Source organism: Pelodiscus sinensis, chromosome 7 (assembly GCF_049634645.1).
Source record: "Pelodiscus sinensis isolate JC-2024 chromosome 7, ASM4963464v1, whole genome shotgun sequence".
In the NCBI taxonomy this organism is placed as follows: Eukaryota; Metazoa; Chordata; order Testudines; family Trionychidae; genus Pelodiscus; species Pelodiscus sinensis.
This window is the reverse complement of record NC_134717.1, coordinates 48,902,865-48,927,595: the sequence shown is the minus strand read 5'-3', so window position 1 is coordinate 48,927,595 and position 24,731 is coordinate 48,902,865. Positions and strand designations below refer to the sequence as shown.

Genomic DNA, 24,731 nt, shown 5'->3' with positions numbered 1-24,731 from the left:
TTTGGAGCTATTGCCCTTGGCTGTTTGAATACTCCCAAGAGCCAAAGCGGGGGCTTAATCTGTAATGGGTATGCCTTAAAATAGTCTTTTCACCAGCAGTTGCCAGTCTGTAGAAGTTGCTATACTCTAAAGTTCTTGCTCAAAAGTTGCTTAAACTCCTGAGAAATTCAATTACCAAAATCTCATCCAAATCCCTACGGGGGCTTTGCAAACACAAGCCGTTGTTTTTAATTCTTTGCTACCTAGTAGGCATCACTCCACTATCATCAGGAAGCTTTGGAAATAATCTCTGATAGCTGTAACATTTATTCACAGTGAATTTAACTGATGAAAATTCACTAACCATTAATACAATTGTGTCAATCAGCATATGATTCATATCAGGTTGTGAGACTGGCAGGAAAAGACAACATTGATTTGTAATGAATGGGAGCTATTTCAATCATTTAGACAAAATAAAATGCATCCTCTCTCAAAGGCTTTTTCATTACATTTGAAATGGGTAGGGCAACAAAGAACAACATTCCCTGTGATAAATGACAGCTGTTTAAGTCTTAAGCGGAAGTTGTCAGTAAAAGTTGATACACAAGTTAGGATTAATTTGCATGCCAGCAGTGATGAGTTTTATGAGTATTTAAAAACTTATTCTTAAAAATGAATAACCCTAAAAAGGATGATGTTCATATAATCATAAGAAGGGACCTCAAAAGGTCTTCTAGTCCAGTCCTTTGCACTCAAGACAGTACCCATTATTATAGCCACTCTCCGAGTTATGGACCAACACTTGGTCCGTAACTCGAACTGTTGGTAACTTGGATCCCATAGAGTTACACGGCGACCATGCTGTTCGTAAGCGCGGATCACCATTTGTAACTCGGATCCGCATTTACAACCACTTTGGTTGTAAGTGCGGATGGTCCTAAGTGGAGGTGGCCGTAAGTCGGAGAGCGGCTGTATAGGCAGTAGTGCAGATTACTTGTCCGTTAGTTTCTGTGTAGCTAATAGTACAGTATATTTTTAATTGCACCAGAACCCCACTAATCTGCCTTCTGGTAACAGAATGATCTCTACCTTACAGCAAATATTAAATGCACATTCTGTAATAAGCAAGATCCCACATTTGTATAGGTTCTGACCTACAAATGCCAAGCAGACTGGATTCTTCCTAGCTGAAGCACTAGCTCTCTCTCTGACCTGCTCGCACAGCAAATATCACATTGTCCCACCCAGAGCAAGGGCTGCTGGCAGAACGGTCTATCTGCCCCTTTTCTTTAGAGCGCTCTCCTCCATCATGGTCTGAAATACCTCAAACTTGTTGACATTCCAGGCATGCTGCCACTTAAGCAGCATTGGAAAGAGACGGATGCGGATGAGGTCTGGAAATTGGTTGCGGGAGGAGTGTGATGTAGGAATTTGAATTTATATGGGGTTTACTGAAAAGCTAGATATAATGGGGAGTGACATGGGAAGGGGAAGACGACAGTCCTCTGCTGCTCCAATTGCTTGAATAATTTTCTTTCTTGTGCTTTTAAAGGGACATCGAGGGTACATAAAGCTGTGTCTGGACATTCTTTGGTGTGGATATTTGAAATGTAAATAAAGTATCTGTGCATGTAGGTTATGAATTAAAGCAGAGCCCCTTTACTGTAAGTTATATCCGTACTCTAACTCCCTCGGGCAGCATTTATGTGCTACAATTTATATTTCAATATAAACACCTAGGGTGGCTTTTCAAGAATGCTCTGCCTCCATAAGTGGGGCCAAACTGCAAAAGAGTTTCACCTCCAGCAGTATCCATTGAGAGCAAATGGGATTTGCAGGATAAGGAACGTCTTTAAAAATCTGATCCTTGGTGCCCTTCGATTTACCTCACACATTCCTTAAGTATTTGGTAAATTCGGCACGAGGCCTTCTGCAGTCCCTGGATTTAAATTATCGGTTGTTATGCTAGACTTTTGCTCCTTGTGTCCTCATTTTCTAAGGAAGACTGTCTTTTGATCTAAAAATTGATGTTTTTAAGCAAAACACTTAAATGCACAAAAAATGTACCCGACTGCATTCATGTAAAAAAAACTGACAAAGACCATATGTAGGCAAAATAAATATTTTATTGGTTTAATATTCCTGTTTTTGGAAATTAGCCCTTAGGTGCGTCTTCCAAACACATTTATAAATCTTTCAGACAAGCCTTGTTATAGAATATTATTATACTTAACTATTCTTTGATTGACACGTTGACAAAATATAAACATTTTTAATAGCTAGAAATGACAAAGGCACAAAGGAGAATCTTGGCAAACGTTACACATCCATTAAGTGTCTGTTTGACCATACAAAAACCCCACATATGAAACCCATTCTCTTCCATTTTGAACCATCTGAACAAACACATTTTCACTGGCCTACGTTACAATACAACCAGTTGTATGTGGGTGGGGTGGACGGAAGAAGAGGATAATTTACTTTAATCTCCCCCAATACAGCCATAGCCACCCACCCTCTCCAAGTCATAAAAAAACCCATTACTTTTCCCAAAGAGCAGTATTTTTATTGTCTTTTGGTTAATAAAAGTCAGAAAAGAACTCATCTTGATATAACAGAGAAGTCTTCAACACATACACGTACAGTGTTTAAAATAAGGCACATTTTCAAAGAAAGGAGGAGGAATAGGAAGAAAGCAAAATAAAATTAAAGTTATCTTCTGCATACGGAGAAAGCTTTCAGTGTAAGAACTTTAAGTAGTTTTAGGTAACCTCATATCGTTCTACCACTCTGCTAATAGTAACCTCCCCAAGAATTAACAGAAATTTTTACAACAGAAATTTTTTCTTCTTTTGAAGTGGCACTAAGTAACAGCAGTGGAAACAATTATTGGTTGTTTCAAGCTCTCAAAGTGAATCAGTTATTGCACAGTAATTACCTCACAGAGGTCAGTGTTTTTTACATATACATATAAAAAAAGCTAGGTTTAAGATATTTGTTATTTATAAATTGGTTAGATCAAGTTTCATGACACACCTCTCCATAAAGAAATCAGCTACACACAAATTAACAACAGGGACATACAAATAAATATTGGGTATTTCAAATGACCATAGTTTTCTTGATAGTTTATGGATAATAGTAAACTAAGCAAAATGTCTAAATCATTATATGTCAACTTAAGAAGAAGATAAGGAATGCATCATAGAACTAAGCATTGTATGCAGTAGCCTCTCTCAGCAGCTGTAGTGAAGCCAAAGTACATAATTTTACACCGTCACCAGCGTACGTGATCCAAGAGCAGAATTCCACAGCTTTGCTGGTCCATATGCCAATCCTTTGGGGAAAGAAAAGGCAATGAAATATTTATCATTTATGAGACAACTAGATGCATGAAGAAGTGACACAATGGTGTCCCTTTAAACTTGCTATTTTTATTTTGATAGCCTTCATATCTGCACTAGTCAAGATATGCTCTGCACTTAATACACAGATATATAAAGGGTGCATTGTGGACACAGAAATAAGGAGGTTACCTGTTAGGTAAAAATGGCAAGGTTAAGGGCCATTGCTGACAGACGGCTAGAATTTTCAAAGTCATCTAACAGAGTTAGCATACATCATTCATTAATTTTAATTAAACTTCAACTGAGCTGGTATGAAGTGGATTATTCCCATGAAAGCTTATGCCCTAATAAATCTGTTAGTCTCCAAGGTGCCATAGGACTCCTGATTGTTTCTGCAGATACAGACTGACCGGCTACCCCTCTGAGCTAGTATAATTTAGGGTCAGGGGAAAAGACGACTTGGCTTTCTTGTAAGTAATTGTGCAAGTATTCTTAAAAACACATCTATCACAAATATTCTGTATCATGAAAAATTCTTGTGCAGTTTCAGTAAGTTAAATCGAACAATCAATTCACAACAATTACCTGTAGTACCGGTTTCACGGCTGTGTATCTTGCTTTGCATTAGCAGATCTAATTGGGGATGATACAGCTGCTAGCAGTCCACTTACTATTTCCCGTCTGATTTCACCAACAATAGATTCTTTGATCTAAAAAAAGATTAAATGGAGTTTTAAGGTCATCAAGTTATACACAGCTCTGCACTCAAGAAGGTAAAATTACACAGTACAGTAGAACTAACTGCATGCCCTAGGAGCCATAGTAGCAATGAATGCTTTAAAAAACTACAGATAGAAAAGACTGAAAATTAGGGTGCTATAAACTAAGTACCTTTCCAGACTGGAGAACTTGGCTTCAGCTTCCACTATTTATTCCCTTCACTGCATGTCAATATATTCCCTTTGTATTCTCCTCTAACCCCTTCTATACACCTTCTCTCAGGCTGCCAGAGGTGCCATTTCAATCCCCTAGGAATATGTCTACTCTGCACACCAAGCCCAAGCCCTGATTTAGGTTTGAGCTACAGTCTCTTTCCATCCATAAAGCAATCTGATTCAGATCAGCCAGCAATCAGGACCTCTGTATCCGTGGACCCTGCAAGTGAGGTGGATCACTTATAAAGCATTAAATCCCCCTCACTCTTAACAAGCAACCACCACCATGCAGGTATTTCCTGGTGGTGTGAAAAGTGCCAGAGTGACAACACCAGAGATTAAAGTCGTTCAGTTATCTACAGAAGATGAATAGAAGCTTCTTCCCATGGTCGTGTAACCCTGTCCTAGAAGAACATCTTTTAAAAGCAAGAAAGGCTTATTTTTTACCATGCCAGTTAAATCTCTTGGGCTGTGTCTAGACTACATGCCTCTGTCGTCAGAGGCATGTAGATTAGACACATAGGCAAAGGCAAATGAAGCCGCGATTTAAATGATCGCGGCTTCATTTAAATTTACATGGCTGCCGCGCTGAGCTGACAAACAGCTGATCAACTGTTTGTCCGCTCAGTGCGCTAGTCTGGACACTCCCCTGCCAACATCAAAGCCCTTTGTCGGCAGCCCCGTTATTCCTCGTGGGATGAGGTTTACCAGGGCTGCCGATAAAGGGCTTTGATGTCGGCAGGGGAGCGTCCAGACTAGCGCGCTGAGCGGACAAACAGCTGATCAGCTGTTTGTCGGCTCAGCACGGCAGCCCTGTAAATTTAAATGAAGCCGCGATCATTTAAATCGCGGCTTCATTTGCCTTTGCCAAAACAACAAATCTACATGGCTCCGTCAACGGAGCCATGTAGTTTAGACATACCCTTGGTGTCTCTACTGAGACTAGTGCCAATAGTACTGGTGATTTTATATTATATAATGGACAAGCATGTAGTGACAGAATCAGACAGGCTACTGCACAAAATTAACTACATGTGTTATGAGGAGCATAAGAGACAAGACTAGGTTCTATACATCAGGAACAAAAGATGAAGGAAAGGGCACGTTCCTTTCAGCCTTATATTTGTATGGCAACCATATTTCTCTCACCTAGGCTATCGAACTGAGCTGGATTTGAACAGGAGACACACAAGGGAAAGAATCTATATCACATCACTAGTCAATTCCTTGAGCTATCTAATAAACTAATATTCCATTCATTCAAGCAGGGTACTTATAGGGTATTATAAGCTTCGTTTAAGTACAATATCATAAAGATTCTCCCCCCCCCCCCCCCCGGAACACAGTTAAATAATCATCGGCCTAAAAACAGCTTCTTTCATTTTGTTAAACAACATTCAGGGTAATACAATAAAGGACCCAGTTGCACTTCTTGCAATGCTGTGATCTGAGTCTAGCAGTAAGCACTGTATGGTGATATTTCAATAGAGGCGAGACTGTACTTCTATCAAACAAGACAACCAGTGTTCACTACACTGACATTTAACAGTGCTGAATTCCATTCTGTGGAAGTGCGTTCATTTACTCTGAGAGCGAGTAATTTAGGTTTTGTTTGGGGGTTTCTTTAGTCAGTAAACTGTTATAGGGCAAAGCTCCCATACACTCAAGTACATTCTGAAACACTACATACCTTCTCCTTGCCCAATATGAGATCATGTGGCTATACAGAAGGAGAGGCATTATTTAATAAGTAATGGGGGTTAGTATTTGTGAAGGCATATACCAAGAATGCTTACGATTTCCTTTCCTTCTCCAATAAAAAAGAATTTCAGTGCTAACAATGGAGTTACACAAGCATGACACATTTCAATTTGTGGTAATTTTAATGCGTATGAAATGGAAAGATTCTCAAAAATAGCATGCAGGAGCATTTGCAGACACTGCAAAAATCTTCCCATACCCCTATTCCAAACCACCTAAATCCTGACTTTCAAAACAGTTCCTATTCTGGGACTGAATCTCTCCTGGGTAGGTTGCTAATAAAGTCAAATTGTGTGACAACGTTGTTATATGTTCAAACATCCCCTGTGAAGTGAGTCCAGGTCAACTAAGTCAACATATTTGAATCCCACTCTGCTCAGTTAAAAAACTGTTGTGCTGAATTTACAGAGGCCTCAGAAAACAGACAAATACCATGAATCTCTCTTCAGAGACAATATTTTTTTTTATTTGCTATCACCTAAGATTTAAAGAGGAACTTTCCACACTGGTATAAATTTGAAAAAGAACATTTCCTGAAATATCATACTTTGTCACCATTTTTCTTTGTTTCCTGGGCTACGCTTACATACAGTTTGAATTACAACTTTCTCCTTCCTCTCCTAGCTTCCTCTTCTACAACATCTGGCAATGATATCAGCATCTCACATATGTGTCGGTCGCAGAAAGAACAATAGAGATGTCACAAATGCAACATTAAGGTTCCTTTGGAAGACCACTACAGAAAGATAAAGTGGGCTTCAGGGAGGATCTCCAGTGTAACTCATCAAATGGCCTCAGCAGTACAAGAGACACCTTTAAAAGGATTAAAAGAAATGGATCAGAGAATAAGAGAATTTGGGATGTCTTGTTGTACCTGGTCCTGTCTCCTGAATCAAGTAAGCAGTTTCCAGAACTCCTCTCACCTTTCCTTGAGCTACTCTACTGGATGGATGCCATTAAAAACAAACAAAGGCCTTTACCACAGTCACTTCAGCTACTTTCTATTCTGCGTATAGAGGTAAATGGTGGTAATCTCAAACCCTTTACTCCTGATACAATGACACGTACAGCATGTTGTCATCTTAATGCTATCACAGAAAACATGATGTGATCATTCTAGGTATCTCGCACAAATAGCCAGATTGGGATCCCCTTACTCCACAAATTCTCCAGTTACTTTAATAGGTCTACTTATGGTGTAAAGTACTATTCAGATGAACAAGGATATTGAAACCTTTGTTTGACCATAATACCAAGCTGTTTTCTAATAGCCAAGCCAGATGCATCCTATGGAAACATTAGTATTTTGCTGTTTTAACATTGGTATCCAGTCATTGTACTGCAGTTTTCTGTCTTTATTTTGGCTAGTTAGGCAGGAAACAGATTAAATTCCTTCAATCTCTTTTCATATTCTTCTCATGCTCTGAAGATCTCTAATATTATTTACTATTCTATGCTACCTGATTTTGGGAGGGATCGGAGAGGATAGAGGATCATGAGGCACTCCTTACTACGCATTGTGAGTGGCAATACAGAGGAAGGAGGATGGTGGAGGGAAATCTTCCTAGGGCTTAGGTACTTCTCCTTCTGCACAGATAGGCGGCACTGAACTGGCCTGCCCAAGGCAATAATTTGTACATCTTTACTATGTATAAAGTTGGATGAGACTACTCCCCCAACTCCCAGCATCCTGGAGCAACTGGGAACCAGATATTAGACTGAAGCTCAGAGATCCACACTTCAGTAGTGGTGTTCTCCTGGAACAGCACAAGCACATTCTTCCTCTCTCTCAGGGTTCACAGCAAAGCTACAATTGAGCCTTAAGTGACCCACTCAGAGCTCAGACTACAACTTGCAGGCTCCTAATCCTAAACGCTGTGTACAGAGCAAAAAGGCCACATTACCACAGAACCAGTTTTAAGAGAGAAAAAAAAAAATCTTGATTTCTTTTTCCTTTGTAGGTTGGGTGTCATGAAGTTTAATTATCATGGCCAGATACATACAATTAAAAACAAAACAAAAAAGTGTCCCTGACCTCCTTTAAAGCCAAACCAGCAGAAAAATAATGCGACAACTAGGGATGTAAGCGAGTAGTTGAGTACCTGATAAACCTAGGCTTATCTGGCAGTAAAGTCGACTACTCACATTCCCCCACCCCCTGCTGCCTTTGTATAGAGGCAGCAAGGGTGGCGAAGCAGGAGCCAATGCGGGGGGGGGGGGGGGGGGGAAAGCTGGCTTAAAAGCCAGTTCCCCCAACACCGTCTCCATGGTGCTGCCTACCACCCCTGCACGCTGCTGCCTCAGCCCATTCCCAGCAGCCTGCACTGGACGCGGGAAGAGGCTGTTCCAGCAGCAGCCCCTGTCCACAAGAAGTCCCAACTCCCCAGGTGGACCCCTCATGGACAGGGCCTGCTGGACCTGGCGCCATCTGGGACCTACCTCTGCTACCCATTTAAATGCAGTAAAAAGCCGGGTTGGCAGGCAGTCCAGCTCTTACTACATTTAAACTGCAGAGCCACAGTGGCAGTAGGTCCCAGACCCAGTGTGAGCCAGGACCGAGCGCCTTCCATTATTGACTAATCGTGTAGTCGATAATAGTTTTAGTGACTACACGATTATTGAAATACCTGCTTATCCTAGTGGCAACCTCTCACCCCCTTTCTTTCACAGACAGTGGATAACTGGTACAATAGTTTTAGTGACTACACGATTATTGAAATACCTGCTTATCCTAGTGGCAACCTCTCACCCCCTTTCTTTCACAGACAGTGGATAACTGGTACAAAGACATACATACAAATAGGGAGCACTATGATAGTTCGGAAGAGCTGGAATCCCTGCTGTTTGGACAACAGCTCATTGCAGTCACATGTCTAGAACCAGAAATGTTCTGGGTGGTGGGGCAGGGAAAGACGTAGAGAACAATCTCTAAAATTTACTGTGAAGTTTCATCAATAAACTAATCTAATTTTCATTAATAAAATTAGAACCCTTATTGCCAGATGAACTTCGGAGAGAAACACCCTCCAGTGGAATTTTACTTTGCAGCCTGACACGCTTTCATGTTACCAAGCAGAGGCACTGGAGCACTCTTTCCTACCATTCTCATGGTACTAGTCACTTATCTGTTATGTGCTCTCAACCGTGCTGTTAACGGTTTTGCTCAAGTATAAGAATTATTGCTCAAACCTCTGGGACTGACAGCAGGCCCACTGCAGCAGACTCCAGCAAGTTTGTAGGGAGGATCAAGCGTCCCAGTGTCAATGAGTTAAGTTCAGGACATCTACAACTGCAATTAACCAATACTTGGGGAAAAAAACAAACCCAGGATCCTAGTAGACTGGCCATCTTCTCTCACCTCCCGTATGACTTGCTGCAGCTCCTCATTCTCTACGTTTCTGTGAATTTCGTCAGCTGAAGGCACGATAGGGACTTTTTCAAGTTTTTCTTCTACCCGTGATTTGAAGTCTCCCGACTCCACATAGCACTCAGCTTGCTGCTCAGTGCCTGCTCTTGCAGGTGGAATGGGTGTTAAGGCCACAGATGCTCGGTATAACTTCTTGCTTTGGGTCTTGGATTTTCCAGTCAGCTCAGAGGAGTGTATAGCAGCTTTTCGACTTGTATGACTGGAGCACACTGAAGAAGAATCCGAGTTTCCATGAGAGAACAGCGACTCTGATCCCTCAGCTGGTAGAGTTTCCAAACCAAGTTCTCCTAGTCCCAATCCCAACTCTGACTTCAGAAATGACTGTTCTCGAATAAGCTCAGAGACCTAGAAGTGCAGAGAAACCAGTTTGTCGTATTCCTCCTTGTATTTTCTATTGTGGACTTAAGACAACAAACACTAGAAAAATATTACTCACTGGTGTTTTGCCTGTTCAACTCAACTCACAAGCAGCAACTCACAAGCAAAGCCCATTCACACTGTTCTGCAGAACTATACGAAACATGTGCAGACACGACTCCTCGTTTTTCTTATTTATTCAGTCACTTAGCTATTCCATGACTGTGTATGCTTTGCTTTTGTGATTGCAGCCAAGGATCATAAGGAAGAATCTTTTATTTAAAGCCAAATTAAATCAAAAGTCCTGCAAGCCACTGACTTTTGTAACAAGGCATGCACCCTGTCAAAGCTGATGAAAAATATCCATTCATTTTAAATTGTTTCTTCCCTTAGCAAAGCACCAGAAAGATGGCTGTTTCTGCAAATTATGGACAGCTCTTTTTAGGATGCCTGTTATTTTTCTAAATTGAAATAAATTAATGACTATAGCATAAAGTAGAAGTACTGCAGTAACTTCAGCTCATATTAATAGTAGCTAACTAATACCAAGCAACACCTGCCCTGAACACATTTCTCCTAAGTAAACACTTATATAACATGGGTTTCTATGACCATGTGAGCAATGCAACACTTTTCAACAGGACTATTCATTGGATAAGTGCTTGCAGGATCATGGCTCTAATAAATAGTAACCCAGTCCCACCTTTCCTAACAATGTTTGAGACAAAATTACTTACTGGTTCCATTACATTCAGTGGAGAAGGGCATGACAGATTATCAGTGCTTCTGCTGCCATATATGCCCTGGAAAATTAAGCAAAATTAGTGTACTGAGATTTGTTTTTTTGTAAGCTGTCAAATGTTAATAAATAATGAATTGTGTACCAGGAAACATTCTGACTTAAAAAAACAAAATGAAACATGGAAATCAGGACACAAAGCTGGTCAAAGAGTGTCTATTTTCAATCATTGTAAAACTAGGCTCTTTTCCTATAGAGGTTTTAGAATATATGTATGTATAATGTTCCAAGACTTTAAATTTAGCTTTGAATCATAGTAATCTTAGTTTTCCTGTCCTTCCTGTGCTTCAAAAGTTTCTCCATGACCTGTCTGTCATGCCTGCTCTGTGTTTCTGTTGCCGTGTCACACAGAAATTCTATAACAGCATAGGCAGGGCAAATTAAGAGTAACTGTCATTCTCATCAGTGCCATGAACCGAGAGGGAGCTGCCAAAGGAAACACACAAGAGCAATGCTTTCTTGCAAGGGTGGGGGAAATTGGGGGGAATCTGGGGAAAGGAGAGAGAAAAAAAATAAAAGATATGAACAGTGTATCCCCTACCCCACTGATATACACACATAGGTCTCTTTTCTTTCCTAGGGAAATGTTTGTATTGCCAGTGCTTTCTTATTTAGTAGAGGCACATGAACAATTTGTCAGAGGATAGGATAAGAGGAGCAATCAAGGAAAGCAAAACAGAAACGGAAGGGCAAGGCAACCCAGAGAAAGATGGCACAATGAAAAGCAGAAACAAATTTGGATCTATGCCCAGTCCTTCACCCACTGGATGGGCAACACTGGAGGTAGCACGCTCAACCTCTTCAAAGCATATGGCCCTACCTCATTTTGCTTTCTATAATGGCCTTTGGCTAGCAAGAGGAGCAGTGTACATGAACTCCTGAACACTACCAGGCCCTATGGCTGTGGTGATTCATGAGGGATAAGTTTGTGGGAATCTGAGGATTGAAGAAAACTGGAGAAAGCGAAGAAGATTAGCATAAGTCAAATCCTCATGTGGTAGACCAAGTTCTGCACAGTGAGGTATTAATAGTGTAGCCTCAAAGGGGAGAACATTGTATGTTAAGTTGTTCTCTCTGCACTTGGACTTCCTTTTCACATCTGAAAGGACTCCCTGCCCGCAACAGATAACAGTGATGTGTCACATCTGTACTAAACTAAAACCACATCTCCAACACTCAACATATTATTTTCCCAATTAGTCAAGGAAAATGTTCAAGGCTTTGGTTGGAGACTACTTTGATTTCAGTCGGTGTCTTCTGCACTGCAAGGGAGAGCATATGGTTTACTTCAGCATTGCAATTAACGTAAACATGCTGCTAAGATATTTGAATATTTATAGCTTGCCGAGCAACACGCACCGTGAATGTCTGAGGTCTGTAAGGTGAAGACACATGTAAAGCTCTAAGCTGTTCCTCCAGAGCAAGTAGACGTTCCTCTAACTGCATTTCTAGCTCCTGTAGCTCCATGCGCACCGATTTTCTCAAACTCTGGAGTTGATCAGCTTCATATCTATATGCAAGTAAATGATAAAAACAACAGCAGCAGCATTCTGTTAGCTAAGAGCCATAATCCATCACATCCTCTGAAGCACCATAGCAGCCAGGACAATAGAATCTATGGTGCTCTTTCACAAGAAACCTGCTGTCACCTGAGCAGTAGTGAAGGGGAAGGGAGCAAAAGGTCAACTGCATTTCTTATTAAGGAGCTGGGGCAAGCTGGAGGGGATCAATTCCGAAAAAAAAAATGTATACCAGTAGCTGTCTGGGAAAAGAGAAAAAAGGCTGGTTTCTACATTCCTTTTCTGCACAACAGGAAGCATGTTCCACAAATTACAATTCAATATAGTCAAATAGATGGAGTTTAGACATTTAAATACATTTTAAAATGGATTCATTAGCAAATAAAAACAACAACAGCGACATTATGATAAACATTTATTTCTCCTGCCTGGGTCTCTTTTCACATGCAATGGTAGCAAGAGGGTGAAGAGGCCATTATCAGCAAGCAAGCTGCTTGTGAATTAATTTTGAATTAGGCAAGTCAAGAGCTGCTTTAAAATATGTGAAGATGAGCAATATTTAAAATTGTTCCAGATCAGCTGGATGAAGCTCTTACTGGAAACCACGTTCAGGACAGTTAATGATAGCCAGCATGAGTGGGGGATGAAAGAACATCTGAATATTTTGCAATGTATTTATTTTTGTATAATGGTGGGAAAGAAAAAGATCCAAGCCAAAACATTTAATCTAAAAATATTACAAGTGGCCTTAGATAAAAGCTCATTAAAACCCTCAACTATCAAAAACATTCAGGCGACCAAGACCAGGCTCTGCTGGATGACACTAAAAAAGACAGACCAGAAGAGAAGAATTACAGGCATGGGAGATAGTAACCAAAAACGGAGACAAAACTCAGGCTTCATGCTGTTAAATGGGAATTCAATGATCAAACTGTCTTTAACTTCAATGGGAACAAGAGCAGGCTCCTTATATAATCATTTTTGCTGGACCAAATAAGTTTAAATACGTGCTTATTTTCTCTTTTAAAAAACTACATGCACAATGATATTCACCTTTCCTCTTCGGTCATGTGCTGATAAACCGTTGTTTGCTGACGTAACATTGTCAATTCCAAATCCATCATTTGTGTTCTAAACAAGTTTAGACTCCGCCTCACTACCTGTAGTTCCTGGAAAGTATTCTAGAAAGATATGAAGAAGAAGAAGAAGAAGAAGAAGAAGAAGGTGTCACACAGACCTTTGAAAAGAAACCGCAGTCAAGATGGGGATCGTTTGACAGAAATGCCCCGTTTCAAAAGATCCTGTAACCCTCATTGAGGATCTTTCGAAACGGGGCATTTCTGTTGAATGACCCATGTCTGGACCATGGGGTTCTCTCAAAAAGCTGCTTTTCGAAGAAAAAAAAAAAAAGTAGCTGCCATTATGTAAATGAAGCACAGGAATTTTAAATCCCAGCTTCATTTACAATTTGATACGTCTAATTTACATCCCTTTATCAAAAAAGGGATGTAGTTTAGATGTACCCCTAATGTCCAAACTAAACTGTCCTTACTGCAATTTAATCCCATTGCCTCTTGTCCTATCCTCAGAGGATTAACAATATTTTTTCCTCTCTCCTCCTTGTAACAGCCTTTTATGTAATGAAAATTGTTATGTCCCCTCTCAGTCTTCTCCAGACTAAACAAACCTGGTTTTTTCAATCTTTCCTCACAGGACATGTTTACTAGACTTTTAATAATTTTGTTGCTCTTCTCTAGATCCTCTCCAATTTGTCCACATCTTTCCTGAAATGTGATGCCCAGAACTGGATACAATACTCCAGCTGAGACCTCTTCAGAGTGGCGCAGAAGGGAAAAATTACTTCTTGTATCTTTCTTACAACACTCCCACTAATACATCTTAGAGTGATGTTTTTCTTGTTTTGCAACAGTGTTGCGCTGCAGACTCATATTTAGCTTGTGGTCCACTATGACCAAAATCCCTTTTTGCAGTACTCCTTCCTAGTCAGTCATTTTTCCCCATTTTGCATATGTGCAACTAATTGTTCCTTCCCATTTTTGCATTTATCGTTATTGAATTTCATACCATTTACTTCAGACCATTTCTCCAGTTTGCCCAGGTCATTTTAACCTTATAATCCAAAGCACTTATAATCCCCCCAAAAATACTATTATCCACAAACTTTCTAGTGTTATCTAAATCATTGACAAAGACATTGAACAGAACCGAGACCAGGACTGATCCCTGCAGGACCCCATTCGATAGCCCCTTCCAGCTTGACTGTGAACCACTGTTAACTACCCTCTCAGAATGATTCTAACCAGCTTATAGTAGCTCCATCTAGGTTGTAGCGTCTAGTTTGTTAAGAAGGCCACACAACACAGTATCAAGCGCCTTACTAAAGTCAAGATATACTGCCTCTACTGCTTCCCTGCTATCCAAAAGGCTTGTTATCCTGTCAAAGAAAGCTATTAGATTGATCGGGCACAATTTGTCCTTGACAAATCAGTGCAAACTATTAACTTCTAGGTGTTTCCAAATTTATTACTTAATTGTTTGCTCCATTTTCTTTCCAGGTACTGAAGTTAAGCTGACTAGTCTGTAATTCCCTGGATTGTTCTTTTTACAGATTGGCACTAACTGTCCTTTTCCAGTCCCCTGGATTCTTATCCATTTTCCATTACTTTTAAAGATAAATCACTAACAGCTCAGATATCTCCTCAGTTGGCTTCTTGAGGTTTCTAGAATGTACAGAATATGGCACATTGATGGTACTACTGAAATATTACTAGTTATTAATAAAAATAAATGTATTGTCCCTTACTTCATACAGAGGTAGAATGGATGATCTTGGAGTACTGTACGAGCCAACAGCAAGATCATGTCCTCTCATCACAGGGTACTTTAAAAAACAAACAAACCACTGAAGTGAAAATGCCAATACAAATCAATCCTCATGCACTCAGGTGATAGGCAGCAATACAAAACCGTAAAAGAGAAGATCAGCTGCACTGTGAAAGAGAAGGAAACCAAAAGATGCAGCACCAGTAAACAATAATGCCCTTTGTGGCAATATGTGCTCTACAATTGATAAGATGAAAGAGGGTTTTGATGTGAGGAGGGGCATGCAGAACAGCCTTAGAAAAAAGGAGAAAAGCAGGACATTATGAAAGCATGCTTTCCTGTCAACTCACTACCATCAAAGTGCTGAATTCAAACATGACAAAAAAATATCATGTTGGCTTCAGAAAACTGGAAGGATATGTTTGGGCGTATACCATTTGTTTACCTTTGATATTTCAGTAATTCTGACTACGTTGCTAGTGCCCCATTTCAGTGAAATAAAGGCAACTATTTCCACTAGGGCTGCCAAGACAATTTATCCAAACAAAAAACAGGGCACATTTTCACACCATACCACCTAACATCTTCACTGTGCAGATTTGCCCTTTTGGTGTTTTATGTCAAGGTCCCTTAACTTAATAGTTTTTCAGAAAACTATTTCTTTCTTTGCTGCATCCCAGGAGTTGAACAGTTAGGCAGAGTCGGCAAAATGTACACGCACACTGTAGTGGAAAACAACTGCACATAGGTGAAATATCTCAGAAAATGTCGTTTGTCCAATGTAATTCTGAGTTCAAAGGGCAACTGACATGCCATAGAAAATTTGAAAAACATTTTAAGAGGAGGTTTGCTTAAACATAAGCATTATAAGGTTTTTGTCCCTCTCTTCCCCACACTCCAGAAATTGATCTGTTCTTCTTTATCCCTGACTTGAAGTTGAAGTCTAGCATTTGGGACTTTTCAGTCATCTATTCAGCAATTGGTTGTCATGTGACAGAAGACAACTTTATACAAAGAATAAGAGAGAAGCAGGCAAATTTCTACAAAACAAAGATGTTCTCATGCAAACCTCTCCAGTAGTACTGATGGAGTGAAATACAATCAACAGAACAGAGCTTCGGGCCGGCTGAGATATGCTCAGTACAGGACTGCACTGAACATATCCTGGTCCGGTCTAGTTATGGATATTTTACAAAAATTATTCCAACCGATGCTAATGTCTATCAACTGATTTGGAGTAGGGATTTTAGCGCATAGTCATTTACAGGGCTCGCCAGTCGCACAGTTCTGCGCTCTGCACTGGCTCTTCCGGGGTGTAATCTACTCGCCATGGGCGAGTAGATTACATTGTTTGTTGAGCCCTGGTCATTTAAACGATTAACCAATGAACCTAAATTTATCGGTTAATCCAAATGACTACATGCAACCCTTCCTCTTCCCCCCCGCTACCTCTGAGGTTGGGGCAGGTGGGAGGGCAGGCGACTCTTAAGACAGTTCCCTGTGTGTTCCCAGTTCCCTGCTGGTTTCCGCGGAGCCATCTCCCCACCTCACCCTCGCTGCCACCCACAGACGCAGCAGTGGAGGGGGAGTAGGTGGGAGCCAGCTTAATAGCCAGCTCCCCATGAGCACTGGATCCCACAGAGCTGTCTGCCCCCCGACCCAAGCCCTGTACAGCAGCTCAGGCTCTCTGCAGGCAGGGCCCGCTGCCACAAAGCACTCCTGTCTGCGCTGGCCTGGGATCGCGGCAGATAAAGGCTGCTCCGCGGGATGCTGATTTTTAAACTGGCTCCCCTCGCAAACTGGCTTCGCCTGCCATCCTGAGCTGTTGCCTCCGGGAGCAGGGCAACAGGGAGGGGAGGGGGGAGAGGGTATTGATTAGTCAAAATACTATCCCATGAGCTAATGCTTATCAGATAGTCGACTAGTCTTTTACATCCTTAATTTTTTATTCATCTGACAAAACACATATGGAACAGATGCAGGGCATATTTAAGACTCAATTAACATTTTGCATTGAATTCAACAACCACCATCACAAAAAATTTAAAAAAATCCCTTTTTAACCACAGCTCTAAGTGTGCTTTCCTCTTACCTGAGAGAGATTCTGCAGAGAATTGCGGATATCATGCAGGACTCTGCGCAACTGCATTTCAACAGTAGAGGGTGGGTTAACGGGATGAGGCCGATGAGGATATCCAACATGCCTTGGGGAATAGGGGTATCCAAAAGCAGAAGCTAGTGGACTGCAGGAAGAACCTGAGATGCTTGGGATGCTATGAGTGCTCAGCGTTCTCATATGTTCACACAAAGGCCTGTCTTGCCAATCAGAAGGAAGAGAGTGGAGAGAACATGTTGACTGAGATATGTGTGCTGGGATGGACAATGGGCTGCTTTGTAGTTTATTGTGACTGGATTCATCCACCAGCCTGCTCTGGGGAGTTTCTTTTTTCATGGTTGATGGGGCAATGAACAGAGTGGATTTACACGTAGCTGGACTGTTGTTGGTCTTGGTCACTGACTTCTCCTCATCTACCAGTTTCTCTTCCCCCTCAGGTGTGTACTTGTAGGTGAAAGAAGGGGGACTGCACAAAGTCTCTTTTCCTGGAGATAACCGGACATTTACTGAAGACACCACTCTCACAGGATTCAGTAATGAAGTAGGGAGGGATTGGGCCCGCCTCAGAGGATAACCTGATCCAACAAAGCGGTGCCTCTGCTTTTTGAGGAGATCTTTTGACGTGAGTAGAGTGCGCCCTGTTCTGGAGTCAGGAGAGCTGCTGATCTTCATCTGGGCTCTTTGCAGAGCAACATTAACTCTGTCCACAGCAGAAGGGGATGAACTGCTGCTTTCAATGGATACCGTTGATCTGAGAATATGGTGTGTTTGGTACTGAGGAAACTCACACTCACTGCTTTTGTCCAGATCACTCTCATCACTGCCTTCCTGTAGTAATTCAGATTCCTTCAGCCCAGAGGAAAACTCTTCACCTTTGGTACTGAAATCCCCTTGATCTATATCAGATGTCTGAATCTGCTTGCTTTTACTATCTTGGGTCTCACCAGGTCCATGTGCCATGATTTTCTCAACATCTCCGGTTCTGTTCTTAGGTGTTTCCATGTCTGTGTGGAGAAATTCCTCCTCATCCTCAAATTCATTGAAATACACCTGCCCCTTGGCTACTGGCATCTTAATCTCTTCACCAAGTGACTTCACTGTTGTTTCACTGTCACAGCTGTCAGCACTGCTTCCCATGGCCTGCAAAGACTCATGAACCTGTGAAAGGCAAAACAGATGGGAGAAATGCCAAAGAAAGCAACAGAACACTAGGGATATAGCTTCTACCTTAACAAAAATTCAGGCTAGCAACTGAGAAAGTTCATACTTCGGAAAAAATAAACCTAAATGTGGGTATTCAATGGCAGGGAGAAATCTAGGAATCAGTAAGGCTGAAAGACTATCAGAGGGGAAGTTAAATAGGAGTATGTAATGAGATATGACACTGACACAGGTCAAGGAAAATATAAGAGCCACGTGTTACACAGCATGTGAGCAAGAATCCTTTCTATATAACTTTATAATATTAGGTTCCATTCTAGATATTTCTGCTAGAAGGATAAAATGGAGGTAGATCAGAGAGAAAGAGCAAAATAATTTCAGGTCATCCGGGACTTTAAGAAAATTATTAACATAGCAAACATATATTTTAGGTAAATGATGACTAAGAGAGAGCCAGGTGTCCATATATGATGCTACTACTCTCTGAAGGTTCTCTACTCCAAGCTAATAATTGTTTTGGAAATAGCTAGGAATATGGAAGGGGTGGGCACTCAGAGTGATCGGAATTATTAGATTAGTGCACTTGGTGTCAAGTAGGGTATCAGGAATAAAATTAAGAATGGAAAAATTTAGGCTGAGTATATTTCATTTACACACACACACACACACACACACACACACACACACACACACACACACACACACACAATATCTCAGAACTGTTACAGGACTTGGAACCATCAAGCCCCACATGTTGCTAGCCTACTTAACACTTTAGAATTTACCATCCTTACCCTCATTCTCCTTTCTCCCCTCCTACTCCTACTGTTCAATCATGCTTACTTGTGAGTCCTTTCTTAAATGACAATGTAAGCTTTTCTCGGCAGGAACTGCGTCTGCCTTAGGGATGTTAGATATAGCGTAATCGAATAGTTGTGTAACCGCATGAAACCCTAGTGGGGAGATGACTATTCAATAGTCCCTGGGGTCGGGGCCAGTAGCCAGTGTGCTCCCAGCCCCACTCACAGGAAGCCACCTGCCACCCACGGTGCTGCCTCTGTATTTAAAAACCAGCTCCTTGTGCAGACTGGCTGCCTGCCGCCCCACACTGCCACCTCAGATACAGAGGCATCAGCCCCGGGTGGCAGCAGCCCCATCGATGGGGGGGTCCAAGCTCCCCACAGATAGAGGCTACTCTGTGGCATGCAGAGTAGCCTCTGTCTGTGGGGAACTCAGACCTCCTGTAGACAGGGGCTGCTGCAGTGAAACAGCCTTTACCTGCGTCAGTCTCAGGCTTGCCATGGAGAGAAGCTGCTCCATGTGATGCATGGGATGTTGAATAGCCTCTGTTTGTGGGGCTCTCAGGCCAACCGCAGACAGCGGCTGCTTTGTGGCAGCCTCACCTGCCTCCCTCGCTGCAAGGAAGTGGCACCGGGCGGGGGGGGGGGGGGGAGGAAGACTGAGGGAGGGCAAGAGGAGACAGCAGTGCTGGGGGAAACTGGCTTTTAAGATGGCTCCCCCCCCCCCCTTGAGGCAGCAAGAGGGGAGAAATATGGGTAGTTGACAAAATTAACTGATAAACCTAGGCTTATCGATACGTTGACATCCCTAGTCTGCATATGATTGTGAACAGATTATAGGTTCAGTGGGGGCTCACAATCTTAAGTGGAACTTCTGGACACGACGAATATGAAAAATAATAATAAAAAGGAATAGCAGGAAAAGCTTCCTGAGGGAAAGTTCTATTACACTGGAATGGCTCCCCCAAAGAAGTCATACCAGACAATAGGGCTTAATCATTTAAAAGCCACGTTGAACACAACACTAGGACTAATGTGTATAGAGTACTCTATAAGACCCAATGAGTTCCCCCGTCCTCTTCCCCCATCTGTAATTTCTTTTGCTCTGTTCCACAGTAAAGAGAATCTGTCACAATTAGTTTACTATTAGTATTAGCCAGCTAAGAGGATAACATTTATGGAGTATATCAGGCAATAATCTCCATCTCCCCTTTTCCCTGAACAGAATTTTCAACCATGAGTTTTATACTCATTGGTATTAATCTCTTTGTTGCTTAATCTCTTTGGTTAACACTGCAAAGCCATAACAAATATATTTCGAAGGCTGAAATAATATGGAATGCCAAAAAAATTTAGCACATACAAGGTTTTCCTACCTCCAACAGATATTGATTTTAGTGAAATGCTTCATGTAAACCAATGTAACTTCCAAAGTCTGCATAACTATGTACTATTATACCTTATTCATTCACAAGTTATCTCCACAATCTTAAAATTGTTGGAGGGGGAATTCCTTGATAGATAAAGTCCCTGATAAACCCCTGCATAATAACCTAAGGGAACAGCTGCCTCAAAAATCTTTGTTAGAATTTGGAGGAGTGGGAGAATTATTGGCAGTTTCAATTATTTCAGTTTGCTGTTTAAAGTTAGTTACAGAACAGTAGATGGCACTAACATGCCATTATTTTAGAAAACAATCTCTACTATTTTTATTCCTTGAGGCTTTTTTCAAGTCCTCTCACCTAGCTACCAAGCTCTCACTTTCTTTTTATATTAGCTTAGCCACTCACCTATATTTTCTTACTTAACCATATACTTTGTTGAAACAAAATGAAGGCAACAGGTTAAAAATTCCATAGCAGAAACCAATATTGTCTCATTCACCATAATTTCTCTATGTATGTATTCATTACAACAAGTAAAACAGAAAGCAAAACAGTGCATTTTTTCTAATGAACAGACAATCATCACTATTGGGGCACGTCTAGACTTGCTTTCACTTTCGAAAGATATGCAAATTTATGCTAAATTTGCATATTTTCTTCCGATCACTTTTTCAAAAGAGGTTCTTTTCAAAAAGAAAGTCTAGACGTGTTCTTTAGACAAAAAACCCTTTTTCAAAAGAACTGTATACAATTTTATTTTTTTTTAATTTTTTTAGGAAGAACGGTTCTTTTGAAAAAGGGTTTTTTCCATGAAAGAACTGCGTCTAGACTACTTTCTTTTTCGATAGAACCTCTTTCGAAAAAGTGATTGGAAGAAGATATGCACTTTCGAAAGTAAGTCTATCTAGGCCTCTCAAAACTTAGTTACAAAGTTTTATTTAGCAGAGTACATGGTACCTTAGACAGGTTTTCTAACTAGCTTGCCAGCCAGCACAGATCTCTTAATCCAACATAAAGCATCAATTTACTCTTGATTTACCCCAGTCAGGTGGGACATAAAACATGAAAATTGAATGATTAGCAGAAAAAAATATTTTCCTCTTTATCTTTACCCACTTGATATTAGGAAAGAAGGAAAAGCAGTTTTAAAGGCTCAGTCAGTGAGCAAAGGCTTACCAAACAAAACAAAAAAAAACAAAGAAACAGGAAATATACAGAACTTAAAGCTTATCCCAGGCCCCAAATAATTCAGATCAGAACATACATCTAGAAGACTTTTAAAAAGTTAACGCAAAGCTAAAGAAGACCAGAAATGGAAAATCCTGTCAGGATCCAAGGCTGGTCAGAAAGATTAGAACAAAACCAATCAGTATCACAATCATCATCATCCACTTCTCCAATCTCAAAGTTATCATCATTATTTAGTATTCATATTACTGTGGCCTCTAGGGGTACAGTTACATAGCTCATAGCACTGAGCTTCCTAGCCTGAATCAATAGACTTGGGCTTGCACTACAGCATTCAAAATAGCTACACAGAAACCCCTTCCTGAGGCTTCAGAGGCCAAAGCAAAATGTCTACACAGCTCTCTTTGGCAAGCACCACAAGCGTAAGTCTGCGGATCCCATCTTGGAGGCTCACTGTCTGGGACTGCGTAGCGACATGGATGAGAAACTCAACGTGCTAGAATCTACGAGCAGCTTACCTGAAGGTGACTAAGTGAGCAATCTGTAGAAGAATCTTCGGCAAAGCCACTGCTATCAGAATGCTGACTAGCAGTTCGCAACAGATGATCTGTAAAGGAAAACAACAAGAGATAATAAGTTTGAGACAGATTTGGCAATTTCCAGCAATACCCTTGGGAGATTTTATTCAATTCATTTTATCTTTTGGGGTCCATTGTATTAAATGAATGGTAGACTGGGATTGTATTTAACCTCTAGGAGGGAGACGGGGTGTCAACTCTGAAAATGGTATAAATGTCAAAGGATATTGAACAATATGCCAGACAATAATGGATTTTTTGGACAAAGAGGGTCAAGAGATTTTCTTGGTAATTTCTAGAGGGAAGTGACTGCAAATTGCCAACAATCCTCCAGCTACGCAAAAACCCAACCTTTGGAAACTGTGCCCTGAGGAGAGGATTATTGTCTACTGATTATGGAGTTTCAAGATCAAAGGCCCAAACAGCATTGAGGAAAGACTAACCTATTCATGGGTGTGCATGTTCTAAGCTCAAGTGGTTTTGAGCTGGTAAGATACTGAAAAAACCCTTTGTGGGGACTAAGCCCTTGGTAGAGGAGTTTGGGGTAATTTCTAATGAGCTTATTACCATGCCTGCAATTTCCACTATTGTTTTTAATAGGTTTTCTCTGCATTCGTCCACCTTAAGAATAAATGTGCTTGCTTAGAAAGAGACGTGTGGTAACTTGTAACTTTGGGCAATCACTGCTGTTCATAGCCTTCCAAGAGAGAGTGAAGTACAGATGCTGCCCTGTCTATGCAGTCTGGTATATTGAGAATATCACAGTGTAACTAGAGAACTGTGGACCGTTCACACCCCGCCTGCAGGAAGAAAGATGTGGGTTTTTGCCCAAGAGAGGGGATGACTGAGGAGCCAAGAGTGAGTGCCCTTGCTGGACCAAGAGATGGGAACTGTAACAACATTTTAAATCAAAACACATTATCGCTATGCTATGCTGAGATACCAAGGCGATAGGTGCCTTAAAGTCAGAAATAGAATGATCATTTCCAAATGGTATCTCACAGAGAGCAACATTTGGGGACAGCATGTGGGTTTTTTGATTTGTGGTTTGTTTGGGATTTTTGCTTTGACTCATGAAAAAGTACAAAAGCCTCTCAAAAAATGTGCTCCTCGGGAAATGCTGACTAGCCCTGAGATACTGCCCATCTTTTACACCTATGGAGATGATGAGAAAAATGCACTATGCTGCTGATATTTACCCTTTACTTTTTCCAAGGTTCTTTCCCCAAAGCTGAGCCATTGACCACTCAGATACACATGCAGTCCATAGGTTTGCTGCACGTCCCCCTTTCCACCCAACAGCTGCAGCAGATGGCTGGTCTATTCCCTCCTCCAGTGACAGGGGAAGGGAGACAATACTGGAGATCACTACCCTCCTCCAGTCTCTCTCACTCTAGACCAGACTTCAGGGAGCTGAGGGCAATAAAACAGTCATAAAACTGCACATTTCGGCAAGGATCAGCAAAGGTCAAACACACTAGGCCCTTTGCAGGTGGTCATCAGGCCTCTGAAAAAAAGCTAGACCCTAGATCTGGTTTTATCCACAACAGGCTCAAAGTGCACATACACAAAATGTAGTCTGGGAAAAAGGCCCTGCCAATCGGGGGGATCAGTCTATGCACAAAAGGCAAGATCCTCATTCATGTTCCTTTGCCTCATCCCTGTTCTCTTTACTCCAGGTAGCTGAGCTGGAGTAACAACAGAGGCTAAGAGACTGAAAGATTCCCCTGGTGCAAGAACAACAAAGGCAGTTTTGGGGGCAGTGAGGACGGTGGGCTTGCAACATGAGACACTGCAGAGATTTCAGACAGCACCAGTGCCCAGAGGGCATTGTAAAGAGACCACTATACACAAGCTTGTAGGCTTCCTCAACCCTTGGAAAACTCACAGGCTGAGAACCCTGTACAATGCTCCTTCGGGTATTTCTACATAGCAATAAAACACCCGTGACTTGCCCAAATCAACTGCCTCTGGCTCTCAGGTCTCAGGCTGTGGAGCTGTAAAACTGCTCTGTAAACACTTGGATGTGAGCTCTCAGCCCCAATGAGAGGGACAGATTCCAGAGCTTGGGCTCCAGCCCAAGCCCAAAACATCCATACAGCACTTTTTAGCCCCACGTTCAAGCCCCAGTCAGCTGACCTGAGCCAGCCATGACCATGCCATGAGTTATTCCAGAACAGATGTATGCTTTGAGGTAGGGAACAGAATCTCATTTTGTGACTTCCAGTCATCCAACTGCTATCACAGAACAAATTCTAGTTCAAAACTCAACGCCGAAACATATAACAAAAGCAGCTTCAGAAGTGCTAGATACCCTGACAAGCACAATGCTTTATTAATTTTAATGAAAATAAATTTAATGCAAAAATAAATTGCTAAACAACACTGCATGTTCACAGAAACTCCATGAACTAGAAAATAGGCAAAGTGCCTTTTTAAATTTTTGCATCAATTGTTTCACTCAGTTCTGTACAACCTCAGCACAACCCAAAGACACTCCCTGTTATCTTGGTAACTACCATGCCCTGGAA

The 24,731-nt window shown here is 41.4% G+C and overlaps 1 protein-coding gene across 4 annotated transcripts in view; it reads right to left on the bottom strand.

Moving 5' to 3' along the window:
- Positions 1–2,088: 2,088 nt before the first annotated feature.
- ITPRID2 (ITPR interacting domain containing 2) overlaps positions 2,089–24,731 on the bottom strand; it is a 52,350-nt gene continuing 29,707 nt past the window's right edge. For all 4 annotated transcript variants that reach the window (XM_075933749.1, XM_075933751.1, XM_075933752.1 and 1 more), the window contains exons 11-19: positions 22,141–22,229; positions 17,065–18,246; positions 14,953–15,030; positions 13,182–13,309; positions 11,968–12,118; positions 10,547–10,612; positions 9,384–9,797; positions 3,915–4,039; positions 2,089–3,319 (exon numbers count right to left, since the gene is read on the bottom strand). In XM_075933749.1, the coding sequence (XP_075789864.1) occupies positions 3,929–4,039; positions 9,384–9,797; positions 10,547–10,612; positions 11,968–12,118; positions 13,182–13,309; positions 14,953–15,030; positions 17,065–18,246; positions 22,141–22,229 (2,219 nt within the window). In that variant the 3' untranslated portion in view covers positions 2,089–3,319; positions 3,915–3,928. The remainder of the gene's footprint in view (positions 3,320–3,914; positions 4,040–9,383; positions 9,798–10,546; positions 10,613–11,967; positions 12,119–13,181; positions 13,310–14,952; positions 15,031–17,064; positions 18,247–22,140; positions 22,230–24,731) is intronic.